This window comes from Xyrauchen texanus, chromosome 4 (genome assembly GCF_025860055.1).
Source record: "Xyrauchen texanus isolate HMW12.3.18 chromosome 4, RBS_HiC_50CHRs, whole genome shotgun sequence".
NCBI classification, from domain to species: domain Eukaryota; kingdom Metazoa; phylum Chordata; class Actinopteri; order Cypriniformes; family Catostomidae; genus Xyrauchen; species Xyrauchen texanus.
Genome location: NC_068279.1, coordinates 38,337,868 through 38,361,060, shown reverse-complemented (window position 1 = coordinate 38,361,060; position 23,193 = coordinate 38,337,868). Strand labels below are relative to the sequence as shown.

The following is a 23,193-nucleotide window of genomic DNA, read 5'->3' as shown; positions in this document are numbered from 1 at the left end:
CGTTGTTGTCTGTGAACCTCTCTGTAAAGTTTATGAAAAATTGTCTATATGATATTGAATAATTATGAAAAATCAAACCTACACTCTTAAAACGGATGTGTTAAAAACAACACAACCTGTGTTATATCTTAACACACCTGTGTGTCTAGTTAAGGACAACACATTTTGTGTTACTTTTAACACAACCAGTGTGTTATTGTTCTTAACACAGGGAGTGTGTTAAATATTTAACACACTAATATGTCGTAAATCACACAATTTGTGTCATAGATGTGCTATTTTTGACCAGTTAAAATGAACACAAAACAAAAAAAGCATTTAAAAAAAATAATTTATTAAAAACTTAACTGCTACATTTTCACAAAACAAGCACCACTCACATTTTGTTCACACAATGTAAAGAGCAGCACATTCAGAAAACATTTGTCAGTAATATAGATAAACTGGAAGTATAACCTCTTTAATGTCAATGTCATGTTAGGGAAAATCATTTATACATGTACATCTAAACAGATGCAGAAAATCACACCGCTCGCAAATCAATATAACTGAGGTCACTTCATTCTTATTCATATTAGTTCTGCTGCTAACGAGTACTGAATATAATTCTATATACCAACTTACAAAATTAGACTGAACAAAAAATACTTAATATAAAAAATAAATAATACTAGAAGCTTTAAATTGTAGTAAATGAGACTTAATAATTTGACTGTACTCATCAATCAGTAAAGACAACATTCAACATTTCACAAAGTCAACATTCACATGTCATTTGATTTTCATAAAGACATTTTTAAACAATTTTATATCTTGGATTTACAAAAAGGTTTTCTTTGTAGGAAATCATGTGAAGAGGTTTTACATCAGCAGCATTGCTCAAATTAATCACTTTGTACTCATTTGTTCTTTGGACAGGGTAAGCATACAAGTGTGGGTGAAAGTATATTTGTGTTAAAACTCTAAGAAAAACTAAAACAATTTCTTTTTCAAATTGTGGAACTATGTGTAAAACTTCACCAAAGAGACGCTCTTCTCTTAAGTCACAGTTTAAAGCAAGTACACAACCAGTTTGTTTTCACTGTTGGGGACATGTTTGCGACCCATAACCTGCGATTATTGTACGTTTTCTCCATGCCAGATTTGATGGTATTGAGGTTTTCTGGAGATGGTTTCATCCTTTTGATCACAGTCGTCCACTCCCAAGAGGGACTCCTCCTCCCCTTCAGCAGTTATTTCCAAAGTGATAGACACTCCAGAGGAATCACTGATTCGACTACGTTTGAGCTGGTAGCGACGCTGATCATCATGAAGTGTCCTCCGTAGATTCCGAAGTCTCATCTCAATAAATCCACTGTGGGAAATTGGGTCATAGAAATGTTCCTGGATGAAAGGGGGAGGAATTATAAATAAATAGTTGTCTATTTCTGGTCTGAATAGTGCTCCTTGCAAAAAACAGTGTCAATGGGCCAGATGGCATGGTGATTTTTTTTACATTATTTTGTTTTAATTGTGTTTAAATATGAAATCAGGATTACAATGTACGCGACACAAAAGTTTGACGTGTAATACTGTAGGAAAATGCTGAAGCATTATATGGTGAAATTGTTATTGCTAACCCTAACAATTGTAACTTTTACAAGAACCCATGTGTGGCGAGCAAACCAGAGTGGATGTACTTTTGGTGTTATTGTAACTGTGATATTGATAATTTAAAAAATAAAAATAAAACCAATGACAGTCACTAAATTTTCAATTGATTTGTATCCTGTTAACTAATTAACATACCACAATTAGTACTATTCCAATTTGCATTTATTTAAAGTGGTCTTTGTGTGTTTTAATAAGTGCAACTTACAATCCTTCATTCTCTTCTCCCATCTTGATCTTCAGAGAAGGAAACAGTGTTACCACACTTTCTGCCAACATCCGTTTCTCTTCATTAGAAGGGTAACTATAAGCAAAATAAAGACATATCATGGAAGAATTACCTAATTCAGCTCATACATAATACATTAAAATAAAATACAGGAACCAAATTCAGTCAGTTTTTTCTGCTGCTGATAAGCAGTTTGTTTTACAAGTTTTCCCCCCCAATTATGTTCAAATTATTAAAAGTAATCAGTGTGTTTTCAAAGTATTCAACATCTTTATACGTTATTGCATTCACAGTTGTTGTAGTTAATTTCTCAACTGTAAACTTACAATCCACTTTGTTCCACCAACGCACTGACTCCTATCTTCACAAGGAGCTTTCTTGATGTCTCTGAAAGCATTCCTGAAGCTTCATAATCCTTATATATACTCAGACCTTTGCTTTCAAGTAGTGCTCGCATTGTGTCTACATCAAGTATATTACGTTGATGCTGGAAATATAAAAAGCACAAAGTAGTTCTTATTAGATGAGTTAGTGATTCAGTTACTCAAAGTTAATCCCTTATATTGCTCCTGAATGAATCAGCAGTTTTAAATGAACTGATGAATGATTCACTCATTAATAAAGACAGTCAAAATTTACTGACAAAATGTACAGATGTACTGTACAAGTGTACAGACTGTTAGTTTCTGTGGAATGGGCCAAAAAATTCAAACAGAGTAATACAAATATTGAAAATAGTGCTGTTATTTCAGCACTCTGTTATATATACACACCTTCTGTTGACTACTTGGACCAGCTTCATGCGTGTTCTTTGGGGCAACCTTCAAAAAAAGAAAAGAAAAAAAAAGGCAGTTAAAATATGTTCAAGTATATTACTTGTAATTATGTATATGCAAGTCATCCATTCTGTTGATGACTTGGACTGGCTGCATCTACATCCAATTTTTCATCCTCAAAGGACAACAAATGTAACAAGAATTAGTACAATAATAAAGATATGAAATACAATGAAACTGCATCTACTCTTATGTTATGTACAAAAAGGTTAAAGTAATCTTTTATCAATGGATAAGTTTAATTTATAAAGTTGTCTATTTCTGGTCTGAATAGTGTCTGAATTAAATTATTTTGTTTTAATTGTGTTTAAATATGAAATCAGGATTACAATGTACGCGACACAAAAGTTTGACGTGTAATACTGTAGGAAAATGCTGAAGCATTATATGGTGGATGATCATATAATACAAAGTTAAACAATCCCAAACTAGTAAAGTGTGTTTACTAATTGACAAGTTAATATTGTGTTGGACACACTGTGTTGTTTCTCTCTCTCTATTTCTTTTTCTTTTTACACATGATCAACTTAAAATGACACAAAATGTGTTAGAATAGCAATAACACAAAAAATGATTATTAATTAACACATCCTTTTTGAGAGTGTAAAAATAACCATTAGAGAATGTTCTGTAAATGCTATTTTAAGGTTATGACACAAAAACCTCCCTGCAACGTTGTGGGAAGGTTATATTATGGTTACAATAATCAAACCTAAAAATAACCATTAGAGAACGTTCTGTAAATGTTATTTTAAGGTTATGACACAAAAACCTCCCTGCAACGTTCTGGGAAGGTTATTTTATGGCTAAATAAATAACACCTAAGAACGTTCTAGGTTATTTTAGTTTGTCACTAGGGAACGTCCTGTGTTGTCTCTTATGATCGTCGGGGGGCCGTTCAGCCCGAACTGACGCAGCACAACGCATTGACACAATGCAGGTGTCTCGAGACGCGCTTTTAAAAGCCGAATTTCTCTTTTTAACTGACACGTCGTCTAAAAAAACGCGACGCTGATCTAAAACAAGACGCAACGCATATAAATAACGCAGATGTCTCAAGACGCGCAGTTGACGCTCTTTTTTTTACCTGAACCTTCGTGCGACAGTGAAAAAACAGCTGGACGTGGCTTCCGTTTAGCGCATATTTACATAGAAAGACAATACGAAAGAAAGACGCACACGGGCACGTTGCGCGCACGGTGTGAACAGCCACTTCCTTTCAAGGACCTTTTGAGCTTAGGAGAGATGAAACACAAACACCTTCCTCTTTGTCATACATCAGGAAGTGATGCGTTTACGCAACGAATTCTTTCTGAAGCTGGATTTCCCCGCAGCAGTCAGTGATACGAAGGATTAGCAAAGTTTTGCTTAATAATGTGATCCATTTCAACATCTGATCCGTCTGCGGTAGGTGCGCTCGTTGTTCACCGATTTTCTGACATTATACCGTTCCAGCCACATGTGTTAAAAGTTTTTGTTTGTGGCGAAATCTAATCTATCGTTTTGTGTTTTTTGAAGAATTTGGCATGACACTTGAAAGCTTGAACTAAACTCAAATGAGAAAAGCTTGGACATCACTATTGATCAGCAAATTCCCAAATTCTCATGAATGAGGAACCTAAGGGACATTTTTAACTTTTTTGAAAGGAATGACGATGCCCACGTAGTTCATAAACATTCAGGGGTGTATCTGTCCTTTTCTGCATATCGCTGCCCCCTTCGGCATATCGCGGCGCCGTTTTGTGGCCCATTCTGCATAACGCGGCGGCTCAATTCAACTTATCGCGGCCCATTCGGCCCGTTTCTCACGATGGCCAGTCCGCACCTGATCGGCCCCAAAGTCAGGTTTGAAAATGCCCACCTTGAAAATGCCCGGTATGCCAGATTACCAATCCAGCCCTGCAACATTCATACTCTTTATATGAGGAGTTGACAATTGAATGCACTAGAAGAAGTGAAACTGTAAACTGCAGTTGTTAAAGAGCTTTTTCTGCTTGATCTGACCCTTAAAAATGTTATGTTAGTTTTAGGTTACATCAGTGTAACCTAATGTAGTCAGGTAGATTTATTCATATTATTATTTAAAATATATTATTATATTATTATTTGTACTTATTTTTCTTGTTGTTTTTGTTGTTTTTCATCTTCTTCATATTATTAAGCCTATTATTAATATTAGTAACGTTTTAATATAATAAATCAAGTTAATGTAGTTGTTACCATATGGATTAAAAAAACATTTTGTTAATTGTCAACAAATTTTTACAGTGTGGACTTTTTTTATATTCAACAATGATTTTCACCATTTAAATCACCTGTAGCTTTATTGCAGTTCACTTTATTAGTCTGTGGGTTGATAAATACATTCAAAGGCTATAGTTTCTTAATTAATATTTGGTCACAAAACTGTGTTTGTATACTTTAATGAATTGTAAAAATGTGGTTTAAAGTAGCCGCAGATGACGTATAGCATGTAACACCAGAGGAGATTGCGGTCACTGCCTGAAATGTCATGTCATCTACTTTGCCTTTCTCAGGTGCTGTACTGAATGTGTAAACCAGAGAGCAGCTGGTCAAGCAGTCACTATTGAGTATCATCTGGTATCCTTCATCATGTCAGATTTGAATGACAACTCTTTGAACATAAATTTATTGAAAGAATCTGTGTTAAAGAGGCTCAGCGAGTCTCTTGACAAGGCCAACAGTAAGGGATGGCGAAAACTGGGGGAGATCGTGAAAAGTGACAAGCGATTCAAAGTGAGGTAACAACTTAATCTTTATCAAACAGCCTCAACACTGCAGCCTCAAGATATTTTCTTCAATTTTCTGTTGGATATTATATGTTTCAAAAATGTGTCTGCTTGTTTTGACATGTTAACACTTAAAGGAATATTCAAGGTTCAATACAAGTTAAGCTGAATTGACAGTATTTATGGAATACTTTTGATTACCACAAAAATAAATTTTGACTCGTCCCTAATTTTCTTTGAAAAAAAAAAAAAAAAGCCAAAATCTAGGTTTCAGTGAGGCACTTACAATGGAAGCAAATGAGGTACATTTTCTAAGGGTTTAAAGGCAGAAGTGTGAAGCTTATAATTTTTTAAAAGCACTTACATTAATTCTTCTGTCAAAATGCATGTATTATTTATTTCTTCTTCTTGGCAAACAATCAAATGGACACGGACATCTCCAGTATGAAGGCTGCCTCCAGGCCGCCGAAGATCTTCCTCTCCATGGGTGTCTTGGTCATCCTAATCTGACGCCTCAGTCTCTCGTATAGTGGGCATGCCTGCAGAAGATGTTCTGTTGTCATGCTGCCAGTCTAAGTAGGGCACTGATCTGACTGGCTGATTCAGAACTTGGAGAACAGGTGGTGGTTGAGCGTTGGGGTGGGTGTTGGTGCAGCCACTTGCTGTGTTGCTGGCCTTGATGATAGTTTTGTCTCTTTGTAAATGGTAGATTTTAATGAAATCTACTGCAAGGCGACAGTATGGGCTCTACAAAGGGAGGTGAGAAATGAGGATAGTTTGTTCAGTTCTTTGTCTCTGGCAGTCTGAAGCACCTGCAGGACAGGCAGGGCATCTGTAAAGAAGACAATGGTACTGGAGGTGTTGCAGCTGTTCTTGAAAAAGGCTGCACGTGTTTTAATGGCTACTGCTTCTGCTGTAGTTTGTGGAGTACAAGCCAGTAGCGAGGGAGATCCTTTCTTCTCTTCCTCCTGCATTCTTAATGTATATTCTGAGCCCAGAGTTTCTGATAGCATCTTCAGCAGAGCCATCTGTGTAGACATGGGTCCAGCTATTTTTAGGGTAGTTATTCTGGATGTGTTCTGTGGTGTAGGACTTCTTTTCAGTACTGCTTTGAGAGCCTTTTCAATATTTCAGCTCATAAACCGTAAGATCTGGATGTCATCTCTCTCTAAAATCCTTGTATGGTGGACAGAGATTCCCTTCTTCAGTCTTCCTTTAGTTGGCTAGGACAGTCTGACCTTCAATTGGTGCTCTGGTAGTCTTTTGAACTTGGCTGCTTTGGTAAGGAGTTTTGTGTCTTACCTAGACCTGTGTTTTTTCAAGCTCCTGGATAGGGGCTGACTTCATTGCTCCAATGTTGATCCTGGTTGCTTGATTCTGCTCTTTGCTGACCTTTTTAATGTTGGGTTTGACTGCCATGCTCCATGTAGTCATAGCATATTCAAGAACTGGTCTATCTATGCCTGAGTAAATTTACGTGAGTATTACGTCATCTGCACCCCAGTTTGGACCAGCCAGTTTCTTCATCAGTGCCAGATGCATCTTGGCTTTAGCTCCAGCTTTTTTTGTCTGTTGCTTCCAGATCAGTCTCTTGTCAAAAGTTACCCTGAGGTATGTGGGGTTGTCCTCATCAGTAAGGTTTTAAGGGTAGACTTCTGTTCATTTGGGGACAGGCTGATGATCATGTAGGCTGTCTATTTAAGGTTGATTTTCACAAGCCACTTCTTTGTCCAATCCTCTAGAACTTTCAGAGCCTCCTGAAGCCTCTAGTTGGCAGTGGAAAAATTTTCTTCTGAGAACCAGAGTCAGCGTAGATGGCCCCATTAACATTTCGAGGCAGGTTTCTGAACATGCAGCATACATCACTCTTCCAGAGTTTTAGTCTCAATGTATCCTTCTGGACCTTATCATAGGCCTTCTCCATATCAGTCCATACAGTTAGAGAGTGTTTCTTGTCTTGATAGCTGTCTTCAATCACCTGGACAATATTATGCCACCTGGTCCTCAGTTGAACGTATAGCCTGAAGCCTGCCTGTTCTGGAGTGATGATGTTGTTTTTCTCCATATGCCACGAGAGTCTGATGTTTATAAGCCTTTTCATTACTTTTCTTTCACAGCTGGTAAGGCTTATGGGTCTGTAAATGCCCACCTTTATCTTTGTTTTTCTTGTGGATTGACACCATGTTAGCTTATCGTCAGACCTGTGGGACATGGCCTGTCTTCCAGCTGTTGTTAATTATGGCTAGAAGGTTTATTTTGGATTTCATGCCAAGATGTTGTAGCATTTCATTGGTGACTTTGTCTGGACCAGGGGATTTCATTTCATTCTAGGTCTTCAATGTTTCTTCAAATTCCTTCATGCTGACTGGCTTGTTTATGTAAGATTCTTGCTGCTCTTAACTGGTGGTGTTACTCTGTTCTTCACGGACTTGGTGTTTTCTGTTCTCTGGTACAAAGAGGTTACTGACCTGTACATAGTTGTAAATAAAGCAGTTTGTAGCTCTTCTTACTGTCAGAATTTCTTGGTCTTGTTCAATATTGACAGGAGCTGCTCTCGTGTCCTCATCATAAATTGTATTCATTCAATCAAGCTTCCAGAGCTTCTTTCCATCCCTGTACAGATTTAATCAACATTATGCCACAAATGCTGTCAATTGAGCCAAAATATTGTTGAACCCAGAATATTCCTTTAAAAAAACCTTTTCTTGCTTTTTCTTCCCATTCACATGAACAGTCTGGATGATATGGACATGTGCTCACTGAAGGTTTTGGAGATAGATGGCAGTCCTTCCCGCACCCTGCTCAAACTCATAGGAGATAAAGGCTGTATGTTGGGTGATCTGGTAGAATTTCTACAGATCATGGATCAAACAGATGCCCTGCAGTGTCTCAAACCTTCAGGTACAACTGCCTCAGTGCAAACACAAAGTTTGTTTCATAGGTCAAGAGACATCACTGTTGACCTAGATATGTTTCAACAGTGCATTGTCACATCACATTATCTTAAGTGACTGCTGTGTAATATATGAAGCCAATTAGGAGATTACAAGTGGTCACTGCACTTTAAATGTACACTTTCCCTTATACAGTCATATAAATCAAACCTAAAATCTGGATGTTGATAAAAAAAATACATGGACATGATATGCATCAATCACTCATTTACAGAAGTGATTGAAGAATGAACATTAATCATAAGTGATTCCAAGGGCCTGGTTGAGAGATCATTTTCAGTAGTTTCTCAGTTTCGGCTTTCTTTTGAATGAATCTCAACAGGAATTCAAATCCTTGTCCAGCCGCTGTCAGTGTCTGTCATTGCTGGACACAACCTTCGTCTAAGCTGTTGTGCTGTTAGTGCTTCACATGTGCAATATCAGTGGTTTAAGAAAACAGTGGAGGTATGTAGAAATATAACATTACACATAGGGAACACACTTGTCAACTGTCAACCCTTCACATTAATTATATCATCCATACCTTCCTCTTATGATTCTTTCAGGTACCTAACAGCTTCTCTGCAGACCTGGTGTTCAGTCCAGTCCAGGTCAGAGATTCAGGCTTTTACATCTGTAGAGTGAACAGTGGAAACACATATGAGTTCAGTCATTGGGCCCAAGTAGACGTCCTTGATGTTCCACCAAGATATGGTTAGTAATTTTTGTTCTGCATGAACAAGTGAGGATTGTCCACGGTAGGGATGCCGCGGTGTGTGTTTTTGACGGTTAGATCCACAGTTAACCGTTTTTAAGATTATTTGCACATATTCTTTTATGCAACATAACTGAGGTAAAAAAAAAGTCATATTATATCACAATTGAATGTGCTAGTGGACGCATTTCTTAGGAATATATGGACTCTTAAGAGCAGCCAAACAATAGGAAATTTGCTAAATACACAAAATATAAAAACAAGGTAATGTGTATATACTGTAAAAAGAGACCCTCCAGTACAGGGCACAACACTGCAAAAGCCCAAAGTATACTTCGGTCAGATGTAAATACTGAGCTTCCATGTATAGAACGAGCACAGCACGATTTTTCTAACTGCACGTCTTTGAATGCGCAAAACGCACATGTTCCTGGACGTATTTGCACTAATTAGTGGGTCCACAAGGTCCACAGCTTAGATTGCTGAATATGTGTAGAACTAACAATTGTAGCACACAACTTATCTCTGGTAGGTGAGCAACATTTTTGCCAACTATTTGTAAGTTTGATTTGTAGAGCTCTAAATGTGACTATAGATTGCTCCCATTATAATGAATGAAACTGCACATGTCATTTACTTTTACATTTACATTTAGCAGACAAATGTTGACTTCCTAGTATGCTATGTTTAGGGGTGGGTGTAGGGGTGTGCTTAAGGGATAAGGAATAGTCAGTTTGTCGCCTCTTTCGCTTTGATGCTCAGTATCAACAATATGTCTGGATAAGTCACTTCAGGTAAAGCTTTGAAGTCATTTGAGAAAATGTGTCAACTCATAGCCTTATTTAAAGGATCTGATAATCATACCGGAAATGCTCCCATGTCAGTAGCGTTCTAATTCCTGTGTTATTGTTTACATCCTTGAAATGGTCTATATTTTGGAGTTGTTTAAGCCCCAGTTCCATGTGAATTTAAAGTTCACGTTCAGTCCATGATACTTGGCCAAGCTTCACGTGGTCACCATCCATAACCATAGCAACAGCCAGTAACCAGCCAGGCACAATCTTCACAATTAGGCTTGCATCGATAAACTCTTTTATATTTATACAGTATATTATATACAGTATATGTATGTGTGTGTGTGTGTGTGTGTGTATGTATGCATATATATATATATATATATATATATATATATATATATATATATATATATATATATATACATAATATCTTCCTTATTATGGTACGATTAATTGTTTTAACAGGTTATTTTTTTGTCAAATTAATTGCACTGAATTACCGCGTTAAATCGACTGCCCTAGTTAATATACCTACATTTTAGCAAATTGATTTTTACTTTGCTCATTGTACATATCGCTGCAGTTTCCTGGTGAAATGAACACTAAAAGGTGCTACAACGACAATGACTTTTATTCAATTTCAAACCTCATTATCATTTCATAATTTTTTTTTTTACCCTGTTCTTCACACAAAGCTAACTTATTATATCTAAATACTTTAAATATACAGCATGACTTGTAAGGTGAAACATTTTAAAGTTTTCATTTCATAACCAACTACACTACAAGCAGTTTGAGTGTGATCAAATTGTACAGTAGCTCAGATGATAGAGAGTTGCACATGCTATGCAAAGGACCGGAGTACAAGTCCTGACTTTCACGCAAGTTAACATGTGGGCTGAAAATATTACAGAAGCACCACAAAATGATGTGGTTGCTTCAACAATTTCATGACACTATCGGTTAGGTTTAGGGTTGTGAGGTAGGTTTAAAAAAATAAATAAAACTCAATAGAGCATTAACCCTAAAAACCTCATCTGTTTAGAAGAAAATTGAACTTGCTTTTAAGGCTACATAGTGAGATGTCCACTGTGTGGTGCTAAAAGCAAGTTATATTTATATATAAGTTAGAATATCAACCGATGTCATGAGTTTGTGGCAGAACTATATGTTTGTCTGTCAGATGGGGCGTTCAGCAGACCTGTCATTATTTTTGCAATTTCCTTTGTTGACATTAATATTGCAGAAATGAAACTAATAATGCAGAAATGACACAATCAACATTTAATAATATATCATTCTGATCTCTAAAGAAACCTAAAGATTGAGTTATCATGAAAACTGCATTATTTGTCTTTGATATCAAAATGGAAAATGCTATTATTTCTGCTTTTGTTCAGGGTTAGTATCTCTGGTATCAGAGGGCAGGCCAAAAGTGGTGATCCAACCTCAACCGCAAAGGCTGCTGGTGGGTGATTCACTCAATCTGGAGTGTGGAGCTATTGGCAGACCCCTACCACAATATCAATGGTATAGAAATGGAGTGCCAATCAAAAAAGCCATCAAGAGGAAGTACACTGTAAGAGGAGACCATTGATCATTTTTGATACTGCAGTTTGGGTGTAGTCAATTAAAGGATAATTCTATCATCAATTTGTCACCCTTCTGCCCATATTTAAATATTTATTCTTTAAACCCATATGGGTTTCTTTATTCCATGGAAATCAAGGGGAGAATAAACAATGAAAGTGAATGGGGCTCTCAGTCCCCAACATACTGCCTAAAATCTCTTTTTGTGTTCTATGGAAGAAATAAAGTCATGCAGGTTTGCAATCTTGTATGTATATAAAAAACTAGACTGCAGTGCACAATGAGAGTGATTTGTATATTTTTTTCTGGCTTAAATTAGGTTGATCTTTTGTTGCCAGAGCACAGGGGAAGATATCGCTGTGAGATCTTCTGCAACAATGAGAGAACATGGAGCAATGAAGTAGATGTCATTATTGGTATGGAATCTTTTGTTTTTCATTAATTCATTCAGTAGACGCTATCTAATCAAATTCATTTCGTGATCATTAGTGAAGTCAATCTAATATGTATACCTGCAAGAAGATATTGATCAGTTGCACATGAAAGGACCATTTAAATGTTAAAGTTTATTTAGCTATTGAAAGTATCCTATAAAACCCTAGTGCATAGAGAATGACTTGATGGTGCCATAAGCAACATATGGTTAAGTTATTCAGTCTAGTGGATTGCCTGATTGCCAGAAACACCTGTAATGTCATTGGTAAACCACTAAGAGGTGCCAATTCTGCATTCTGGTAGTTACAATAAATTTTTTAACTTTATTTACTAATTTTTGTGGACACCCCAACCCCATTTTCTCCATCAAGAAAATCCTTGCCATCCTGAAATGAAAGAGAAAAGGATATCGCCTGAAATTTCAGGGGCGATGGAATGCTCTGAAGGTATCATTTAAAGATGTATTGGCACCTCTCTTGTACCTGGGAATTTTTGGTGTCAATCCGTTTAGTAGAATCTAAATCTGGATGCATTTCAAATTCAATCATCATACCATCTGCTTAAATGATTCATGCATTTTTTTTTAACTTTGGGTCTCCGCTCTGGTTAGGATATTAAAGGTGCACTCAGTAACTTTTTCGTTTGTGTCATCTTGGACTTACAGTAACACCTTGTGGAGTGTATGCATTAAAAATCAATAGTTTTCAGTTACAGAAACCATTGTAGAAATTCACTATTTACAGTCAGCCATGATTCATTTAATCAATGAGTGAAAGTGTCCAATTACAGGGCGATTACTGGGATTTAGTGAGAAGTATTCCGCTGGTCATGTGATCCTAACATGGCAGCCTCCTAGAGGTGACCGCCTCCATATAGAATAAAACAGCTTTTATAAGATTACTGATATGACTAGTATCTTTATCGCATGTGAGTGGTTATGTTTTTTACATATGTTTCAAAATGACAATGAATTTCTTTAGGCATAAAACAGTTTTAATGAGGAATAATTACTGAGTGCACCTTTAAAGGAACATTACAGGTTCAAAACAAGTTAAGCTCTATCTACAAATTATTAGCACAGACCATATTTTTGATTCATCCCAGAGTTTGTAAAAACTAAATTGTGTACATTAATACACGTTCAATGGAAGCACCAGCATTCTGCAGGGTTTAGTAGTAGCTCATATTTTTTAAAAGTGCTAAAAGTGCAATAATGTCTGTTATTTGAGCTTTAAAGTTGTCTTAATCATCATTTCAGTGATGAGACTTCTGATAGGTGGATGGAGTTTATTGAATTTACATGGTCATGACAGGAGTAAAACAAATAGTATTATGTAAAACATGTATAATGTTTTCAGTGTGCAGTTTAATATTTATCCTAGTGCAATGTCTTGGCTCATAGAGTTCCATTGTAAGTGCATTACTGTGAAGCAAAGAACAGGTTTTTTAACTTGTTTTTTCTCTGATAATCAACAGCAAGCCACAGATGCTGTCGATAGAGCTTAATTTGGTTTGAATCTGAAACATTTAAATGTATTTCACTTTCTATCTTGACTAGTCTTGCTGATGGAGTTGGTGGAGGTCACCGCTTTGATATATAATGAATGCATCTTGAGGACATGGTACAATGCTATTCTCAAAATGAACCTCATATATCTCAAAGTTAATTTTCTTAAAGGAATAGTTCACCCAAAAATGAAAGTTCTCTCATAATTTTCTCAGCTTCATGCCATCCCAGATGTGTATGACTTTCTTTCTTCTACTGAACACAAAAAAAGATCTTTAGAAGAATATTTCAGCTCCGTATGTGCTTACAATGCAAGTGACTGGGCACCAAAATTGTAAAGCTCCAAAAAACAGATCAGTATTTAAGTTAATATTTACTATACATTTTCTTCCCTGCCCAGTATGTTTTCAAGAAGAATGTGAATTGACAAAAACACAAGAAGAATGTGAAAGTGAAAATGGAGATTTATAGTTAAAAAAGGCTTTGGACCATTGGACCAGGTCCTCTAGAGTGTTAAACAGGACTTAAAGGCAGACAGTGAACGCAAGTTCCTCCTGTAAAACCAAGAAAGAAACTTAGGTTTAAAGGAATAGTTCACCCCAAAAATGAAAATATGTATGACTTTTTTCTCTGCTGAACACAAATGAAGATTTGTTTTTTAAGAATATATCGCTCTGTAGGTCCAGGCAAGTGAATGGTGACAAGAACTTTGAAGCTCCAAAAAGAACATAAACGCAGCATAAAAGTAATCCATATTTGTTAAATCCACATCTTCAGAAGCAATATGATAGGTGTAAGTGTGAAACAGTTCAATATTCAAGTCCTTTTTGTTACTATAAATCTTCAACTTTTATCAGCCTCGACCAGTAGGTGGCGATATGCACAATAAATGTGAATCGACAAAAAACAAAAGAAGAAGAATGTGGAAGTGAAAGTGGAGATTTATAAAAAAAAAAAAGGACTTGAATATTGATCTGTTTCACACTTACACCTTTCATATCACTTCTCAAGACATGGATTTATCCACTAGAGTCATATGGATTACTTTTATGCTGCCTTTATGTGGTTTTGGAAGCTTAAACATTTTGGTACCCATTCACTTGTATTGTGTGGACCTACAGAGCTGAGATATTCTTATATAAGTCTTTTTGTTCAGCAGAAGAAAGAAAGAAAGTCATACACATCTGGGATGGCTTGAAGGTGAGTAAATGATGAGAGAATTTTCATTTTGGGGTGAACTATTCCTTTAAAGTGGATATAAGGGCTCGTTGTGGCAGGATGGGGTTAGTTATAGGTCAAAACTCATTGGTTTCTAAAAACAGATTCCTTTTGTAATCTATAAGCTGTATTTCCTCTTCATTACTATCGTTGCGATGTGCTTTCAGAAAATAATATAATACCAGCATGTGAAATCTATTTCTCTTTGATTTTCAGATGACTTTTTGACCAATGAACAGGGTAAGTTCTTGTCTCCATCACATCCAGTCTTGAAGATTTCTTGCTTATACTGACAAGAAAAACTAAACAAACTGTAACTCATTGACTCATTATAATTTTCTTCATCAGATTACAGTTTTGAGAAACCTTATGGTGAGTAGACAACAGTATTTTATTTACTAACTTGAATTTAATAATAATAATGTTTTTTTTTTCTTCGAATTTGCCGTTAGCACTTCACAGGCCTTTTTCACTATAAATATGTGGATCTCCCTACAGCTACAGACAAAGTGGCTCTTCTGATTGGTAACCTCACATATCGAAACCACCCACAGCTGAAAGCGCCCATGGTTGACGTGTACGACCTCACCAATCTGTTGCGGCAACTGAACTTTAAAGTGGTGTCTTTGCTAGATCTGACAGAGTCAGAGATGCGCAACGCTGTGGAGGAGTTCTTGTCTCTGCTTCATAAGGGAGTGTATGGTAAGGTCTTTTCACATACAGTATATAAAATGATATGTGAGAGTTATGTTTAGCAAAAATATGAATTATTCCTTTACTCACCCTCATGTTGTTACAAACCTGTACGACTTTCATTTTTCATGCAATACAAAAATATGTTTTGAAGAATATTCACGCTATTCTTTTCCTTACAGCAAAAGTATACAGTAACAAGGGCCTTTCGAGATTCAAAAAGGTCTCATTCGCAGTTCTGCATATTCAAACTAGGTGTATCGCTATTGGTTACATGACACATGAAAACTGCTAGTGTTTGGAAACATTGATTTCAAACATTTAGTGCACAAGTTGACTACTTTTATGTACTTTATGGAGCTTGACTGTGTGAATTTCATTCATTGCATGGAAAATAGCAGCTCAGACATTTTTCAAAAAACCTGCTTTTTTGTTCCACAGAAGAAAGATGTTTTAGAGATTTGGAACAACATGAGGGTGAGTAAATGATGACAGGATATTCAGTTTGGGTAAACTAACTCTTGGAATCCTTTTGCTCTCCTCTCTATAGGTTTGTTGTATTATGCTGGCCATGGTTATGAGAATTTTGGGAACAGTTTCATGGTGCCAGTGGATGCCCCAAATCCATACCGTTCAGGCAACTGTCTCTGTGTGCAGAGCATTCTGAAATTGATGCAAGAGAAGGAAACTGGACTTAATGTCTTCCTACTGGATATGTGCAGAAAAAGGTGGGAATGTTGTGATGTTAAAGAATGTTTCATAACAATTTTAGATCATCGTAATCTTCATCATTATAACCCTTTGATAATATTTCAGAAATTTACATGATGAAGCCATGCCGAATGTCATGCTCAAAGTCACAGCCAATATTGTTTTTGGATATGCAACGTGAGTAACTGTGTTGTGTTTGAATTTTGTCCTTTTCTTTTCTCTCTATCTGATATGGTATTCTGTAAGTCTAATATGTTATTTTTTTTCATGAAGTTGCCAAGATGCTGAAGCTTTTGAATTGAGTTCAAGTGGATTCACCAATGGAGTCTTCATCAAATTCCTGAAGAAGCGCCTCCTAGAGGATGAAAAGATAACTGTTCTACTAGACAGCGTGGCTGAAGGTGAGGGAACCTTGTTATGTTGTAGTAGAGTTGAATTAACCATGAATGCATTTATTAGTTATAAATTCAGGTTCATTTAGTTTAAAAAAATTGAAGGTTAACTGACAGACAACATTCATATTTTTACATTAATTTAACAGAATTTGTAGTACTGTTATCATTGATTATAATAACATTAAAGTTAAGTTAATGTCCAAAAAACAAAATATAGTCAAGCCATGCATACAATCAACAATATACAGTATGTATATTGCATCCACTTGTGCTTGGTTGTGTGTCACTGTACAATCAAATGACTGTACTGATTGTTTATAGATATGGGTCAGTTTGACCCCACAAAAGGTAAACAGGCTCTGGAGATCCGCAGCAGTTTGTCAGAGAGGCGTTCCCTCACCGATCCCATCCGCCCTGGAGACTACTCCGATCCAACCCAGGCACATAACCTGCTCTGGTCTAAAGCACATGGTACAATCAGCCACAGAGAAATATTCTCAGGCTTTTTAAGTAACCTTATAAAACAGTTTCACCTTTTGTCAGGGTGAGATGTAAGATTATAGCTCAGGACTAAATAGTAATATAGTACTAGATATCAAACTAAATGAGCATTTATCAACCTTTTGCATTTGTGTTTCAACCCAGAACTGCCAGAGAACAGAATTTTGGACTTTGAGTGTGGAGTTCAGATAAAAATGGACTTTGCTGCGGAGTTCTCCAATGTGCTGGTCATCTACACCAGCATTGTGAAAAAGCCAGAGGAGATGATGTCATGTCAAGCACACATCACTAACCTCCCTCTGGTTAGAAGTCTTTTATTTTATATTTGGAGACAGCAACTGCAAAGTTTCATTTATTCACATTTATATTCATACACAGAAATAAAATAAATACTAATCTTGCATGATTTTTTAAGAATAGACTTAAATGCATTTTTTACTTTAATAATGCCATTATTATATTCTATAATGCTTTCATTAAAGCTCTCAGATACAGTAAAACATGATAGAAACATTTATGATTAATTTTAATCATTTGTATTATCTTGACTTTCAAGGACCTGGATGTAGATCCTAAGCTGATGAATAAGGAGACTCTTGAGGAGACAGGTAGCTTCTTACTCTCAGGCAGTGTCCCTCAGCACTGCCTCTATACCAGGCTTAGCTCAATACAGAAACTAAAGGTACAACTCAAGTCTTCACATCTTCACACACCCTCATTTAGAATGTTTGATGATGCTGAATTGTTCTTTTGGTAGATACTGGATCTGATTTACTATTAATATTAAAATAAATTCAAACTGGTGTAAATTTAAAGTGATAGTTCACCCAAATTTGTTTTTCATCATTTACTCACCCTCATGCCATCCCAGATGTGTTTGACCATCTTTTTTCTGCAGAACACAAACAAAGATTTGTAGAAGATTATCTCAGCTCTGTAGGTCCATACAATGCAAGTGAATGGTGACCAGATCTCTGAATGTCAAAAAAGCACACAAAGGCTGCATAAAATTATCCACAAGTCTCCAGTGTTCAAATCCATGTCTTCTGAAGCGATATGATTGGAGTGGGTGAGAAACAGATCAATATTTAAGTCCTTTTTTACTATAAATCTCCACTTTCACTTCCACATTCTTCTTCTTTTGTTTTTTGGCAATTCAAATGAATTGTGCATATCGCCACCTACTGGTTGGGGCTGATCAAAGGTGGAGATTTATAGTAAAAAAAAAAGGACTTAAATGTTGAATTGTTTCTCACCTACAACTATCCTATCGCTTCTGAAGATGTGGATTATCCAACCAATATGGATTAATTTTATGCTGCCTTTATGTTCTTTTTGGAGCTTCAAAGTTCTAGTGACTATTCACTTGTGTTATATGGACCTACAGAGCTGATGTATTCTTAAAAAAAATCTTCATTTGTGTTCAGAAGAGAAAAAGGTCATACATATCTGGAATGGCATGTGAGTGAGTAAATGAGAGAATTTTCATTTTTGGGGTGAACTATCCCTTTAAACCTAAGTTTCTTTCTTTGTTTTACAGGAGGAACTAGCATTCACTGTCTGCCTTCAAGTCCTGTTTAACACTCTAGAGGACCTGGTCCAATGGAACATGGACGTTAACATTGGAAAGCCTCTCACTGCCAAACTGGATCTTAACCGGCCCACCCTGAAGCTTAACTGCCCACTGACCTGTCACATGCCCCATAGCCCCTCGACCAGCCCCAGCCACAGTCCCGCATCTGACTGCCGCTTCCACAGCCAGGAGCCAAACTTTCCCCAGCAGTATGCCAACCCCTACCTCAATGTCTGTGAGCCACTCCATGGAGCTGTTGGGGGATATAGGGGCTTTCAAATGCATGCTGGTCACACATATCAATATGAAAGCATGCCATACTCAACATTCTTGACCCCACCAAGTATTCCCATTGAGACCACCGATGACATTGATGACATGCAGAATGAGTTCATGAATAGCTTGCAACTCTATAACCATCCTTGAGGGTTTCTGTTTGTCGATTTAGATGTTTAGGAAGAGCTCCTATTTCGACTTTGGCCAAGTTAGTCTTTCTGAGGTTAATCTATGATAGTGCTTAATGGAATAGTTCAAATATGGTGGTAATAACATCAAACTTCATGAGTTTTTGCGTGCCTTGAGGTTTGATATTATTTATGTTTCACCATATTTGCTTTAATCTGGGAACATGTAAGGCACCAAGCGGGGCACCTTACCTATATCATCCTATATAGAATGATTAAGGATAGTGGGGTAAGTGAGTTTATCAGACTGTACCAGATGTAGCCACATACCTAGTCATCACTACCAGCAGTTTTCAGTCCTTGACTTCATGTGACACATGATAATTTTGCATAAAGAAAATACTGTAACATACTGTCATTGTAAGTATGTTAGTTAAATGTTATATTATAATTTATGTTAAAGATACTGTATCATTATCACCTCATTACATAAAATATATTTTCTCGTATATATTTTAAACAGACATTTAGACAAAAACAACCTTTATTTTTAAATAAAAAGTGCATCAAACATATGTGATATTTACCATTTAGAATGTGTATATTTATTACAACTCAGACCTCATTATTTAAAGGTGAAGTGTGTAATTTCTGTGCCACTATACTAGAGTCTCCAAATGAAATTGATATATACAATATTGATTTGCAATTTTCAGAATAGCAAATGAACTTTCTACTCTTACTATTTCTGCAGGATACAGATACAGCAACAATAGTAAGAGTATAGGATTGTATGCTCTTCTGAATGCAGACATTTAAACAGGTGTCCCGAACACAATTGTATAGTTGATTCTGCATATTTAGCTGGGAAAGATGAAAGTATTTTAACATAAAAAGATAAATTTTCTTTACAGTAAACCATCCGATCACAATTTGATAAATAAAAAAAAAGGAAAATAATGAATGGAATAAAAATAAATAACAATAATTGATTTTATATATATATATATAACACACAGAGGAACCAAATGAAAAAAAAAAACTCACAAATTGAACAAATTCAAAACAAAGTGGCAAAGCAAATGTGTGTCATCAGAATTTTAGAGATAACATTGTCCTATGACACACTTTTAATGTCCTCCTCCCACACATTACATAATAGTGCACTTCTCTTCAGCCTTGGATTTCATCTCCACTATTGTGGCCTGAGCTGTTTCTTTCAGCTGCCTCATGTCCATATTTTGAATATGCTGCATCTGATCATGAATTACAGAGCCCTTTTCCTCCTCCTGTGGGACTTCTCCATCCACCATCTTGATCAGTTCCTCTGGAACATCAACCTCATCTCCAGCCTGCTGGAGCATGATCTAATCCTCTTCACTCTTGTCAATCAACCAAATATTGTTTTTAAAATCCATTAGGAGTTCTTTGCTCAGATACAGTGGACCCAAAATGTGGACACTTAATCAACACTTACAAATACATTAATTTAGACAAGATATCAAACCAAGTGGCATTTATTTTGAAGAAAGTTCATAAATTTGTTTCAAAGTAATTGCAAAATGGCTAAGAAAATGGATGCCACTTGCAAATGCCACTTTGTTTGATTTTTTTTGTATCTAATGCAATAATTTGTTCAGAACTACAGCAATGGTTTGAGGGGAAACCTCAAGCATGATTTGAACAAACTGACCTTTATAAATACGTTTGGCATTAGGTGATCTTGGTCTATTGAGCTATAATTCCATTGTCTTTCAAAATAACAACAGCATGCTCTTTTAAAACCTATTTGTTTTTCAGAATCAAGGCTCATTTAAGGCAAAAAAAACTAATATTCTAATATTATATTATATAAATATTATAATGATATAGTAAAAAAGATCCCTTTATTTTTATATTTAAAAGTGCATACATTAAATATCATGAATATTGATTAGCGTGTTGTAGAGTATGAGGAAAATCATGGACTCATGGATTGTGAATACAATGAACACACTGTTAAACCTTATCTAAATCACTGAAATAGCGCCGGCGAGTCTGGGGAGTATAATGCGCTATTGACAGAGAATCCTCGTGCCTTCCAAAACCCCCCTACCCATGTGACTCGCCCCACACTCTCGTGCCTTATCATGTGGAAAAGGAAGGGGAGACTTTGAACGTAAAAATGTTTGTGTCTTTCATTTAAAACCCAGAAGGGCTTATTTTGAAGGAAATATGTTTATTTCAGTATACTTGTGTATTTCTGTTATATCAAACTAGTTAAGATTGTTTAGTTGTGTAGTGAAACTCTGAGGCCTTATATAAAGTGTCTTAAAATGTATATCCACTTTTAAGTGTACCAAATACACGTTTCTTGGTATCAAATTAAACCTTACGACTTGTCCTAGCTGAATATAAATGTAAGGGTACATTAAAAGGTAGTCTGCTATGTTTTACTGTCTTTTGAGTGATCCAACCCAAAGCCTTTAAAGTCGTAAATTATGCAAATGAAGAGCCTTGACCGGACAAAGCAACCATCTCGCGCCCAAAACAAAGGAGCCTCATTGGGTCATTTCTCCCAAAGGAGGTGTGACCTCCCTGCCTTAAAAGTTAGGCTCCGGCATTGAATCTCTTCTCTTCTGCTGAACATTTCAACTCCTCTTGCCTCTCTTGCATCCCTTACATCTCTCCTCTTCTGCACTCTTCCCCCGTTCTTCTGGACCCCCTCGGAACAACTCCCTTACATCTCTCTTTTCTGCACCCGCTCTTCTGGACCTCTTCGGAACAACCCTTCAACTCTCTCTCTCTCCTCCCTTGGACTCCCCAGAACATCTCAACTCTCCGGAACCCTGCAACTCTCCAACAGTTAACTTTAAGACGCTTCGAACTTTCCGCGAACAATCCACGCTCTGGAAACACCGATGGAAAGCCCATCTCAAGGACGCCACGAGGACACGACATACACGCAGTCTTGCTCAGCTGACACAAAGGTCCATTGTGCAAGTATTATTTCATTGAAATTCAAATGCGTTACAGTGTGTAACTTCCGTGCTGGCTCTGAAAGGTTAACTGTGGAAATAAGTTTGCCATACCTCTAATTCTTTATTTTCCCTTACTGTGTGTACTTTGTTTATTTTATGTTTATTCTATGTTAAATGTTTGTTTGTTAAGTGTAGTGATATATCCTAGTTCCTTGTATTAAACCCAATTATACGCTTGATTGTCTGTGTTTGTTGGTCATAAAGCAAAGCCTCTTTAATGTGCGATCTAAAGCTACGAGCTGATATTATCAAAGTAAGTTAACGTGCTTTGATTAAGTAGCTTATACTAAGAATAAACCTTCTGGAGAATTGATCAAGAGTATCGAGCAAAGTGGTTCGGCGGACGAACTGGTTGGTCGCGATACGGTTCAATTCCCTTAAGGTGTTCTGAAAATTAATATAGCCTGTCTGCATATGATGTATATTCCTAATTAAATATAATTCGTTGTGTTTAATTATATATATATATATATATATATATATATATATATATATATATATATATCTGAAGCAGACTCTTGGACTATATAAGCCCTTTTTGGGGCGTTTTTGTATGTATTGTTATCTAGTCAAAACCGTATGATTAATCATTGATTACGATCATTAAAATTAGTCGTACATTCCCCAAACCTGACCTAGATACCCTACAGTGTACAGTTGTGGCAAAAATATTGGTACCCTTGGTAAATATGAGCAAAGAATGCTGTGAAAAATCAGCATCTTTTATCCTTTTGAACTTTCATTAAAAAAAAAAATCACAAAAATCTAACCTGTTAATTGAAGTAAAACAATTGAAACGGGAAATATCTAATTATTAAATAAATATTTTTCTCCAAAACGCATTGGCCACAATTATTGGCACCCTTTTATTCAATATTTTTTGCAACCTCTCTTTGCCAAGATATCAGCTCTGATTCTTATCTCATAATGCCTATGAGGTCGAAGAACACCTGGCAACGGATCTGAGACCACTCATCCAATTCTCCAGCTGTGATCCTGGGACATTCTTTGGCCACTTGAACATCCTCCACACTGTGTGTGGAGACAATATAGACACACATCCTTTTCCAGGCTGATTCTTAAGATCTCCAGTTGATTGGAACATGTTAATTATTACCCTGATGGTGAAAATGGGCTTTTTCAATGCTTTGGCTATGTTCTTAAAGCCACTTCCCATTTTTTTTGAAGCTCAACAACCTTTTACCGTAAATCAGAACTATATTCTTTAGTCTAACC

The 23,193-nt window shown here is 36.4% G+C and overlaps 1 protein-coding gene and 1 long non-coding RNA gene across 4 annotated transcripts; one reads left to right on the top strand and one right to left on the bottom strand.

Annotated features, from left to right (window-relative positions):
- Window positions 1–320: 320 nt before the first annotated feature.
- On the bottom strand, window positions 321–3,941 carry LOC127642270 (uncharacterized). Its single transcript, XR_007970344.1, has 5 exons — window positions 3,803–3,941; window positions 2,653–2,700; window positions 2,206–2,366; window positions 1,859–1,954; window positions 321–1,383 (listed from the first exon to the last, which is right to left on the bottom strand). It is a non-coding gene; the product is annotated as an uncharacterized LOC127642270 (long non-coding RNA).
- Window positions 3,942–3,964: 23 nt separating this feature from the next.
- Window positions 3,965–22,119, top strand: malt1 (MALT paracaspase 1). Of its 3 annotated transcripts, none has more exons than XM_052124894.1 (18): window positions 3,965–4,122; window positions 5,253–5,477; window positions 8,200–8,366; window positions 8,742–8,863; window positions 8,965–9,112; window positions 11,311–11,489; window positions 11,820–11,916; window positions 12,307–12,381; window positions 14,877–14,900; window positions 15,009–15,032; window positions 15,159–15,362; window positions 15,904–16,081; window positions 16,170–16,241; window positions 16,338–16,465; window positions 16,781–16,930; window positions 17,105–17,262; window positions 17,517–17,642; window positions 18,501–22,119. In XM_052124894.1, the coding sequence occupies exons 2-18, from the start codon at window positions 5,329–5,331 to the stop codon at window positions 18,957–18,959; spliced, it is 2,460 nt and encodes an 819-aa protein (XP_051980854.1). In that variant the 5' UTR covers window positions 3,965–4,122; window positions 5,253–5,328; the 3' UTR covers window positions 18,960–22,119. The 3 variants fall into 3 exon arrangements, with proteins under 3 accessions (XP_051980854.1, XP_051980856.1, XP_051980855.1); XM_052124895.1 differs by having other exon boundaries at window positions 4,039–4,126; XM_052124896.1 differs by lacking the exon at window positions 12,307–12,381.
- The last annotated feature ends 1,074 nt before the right edge of the window (window positions 22,120–23,193 follow it).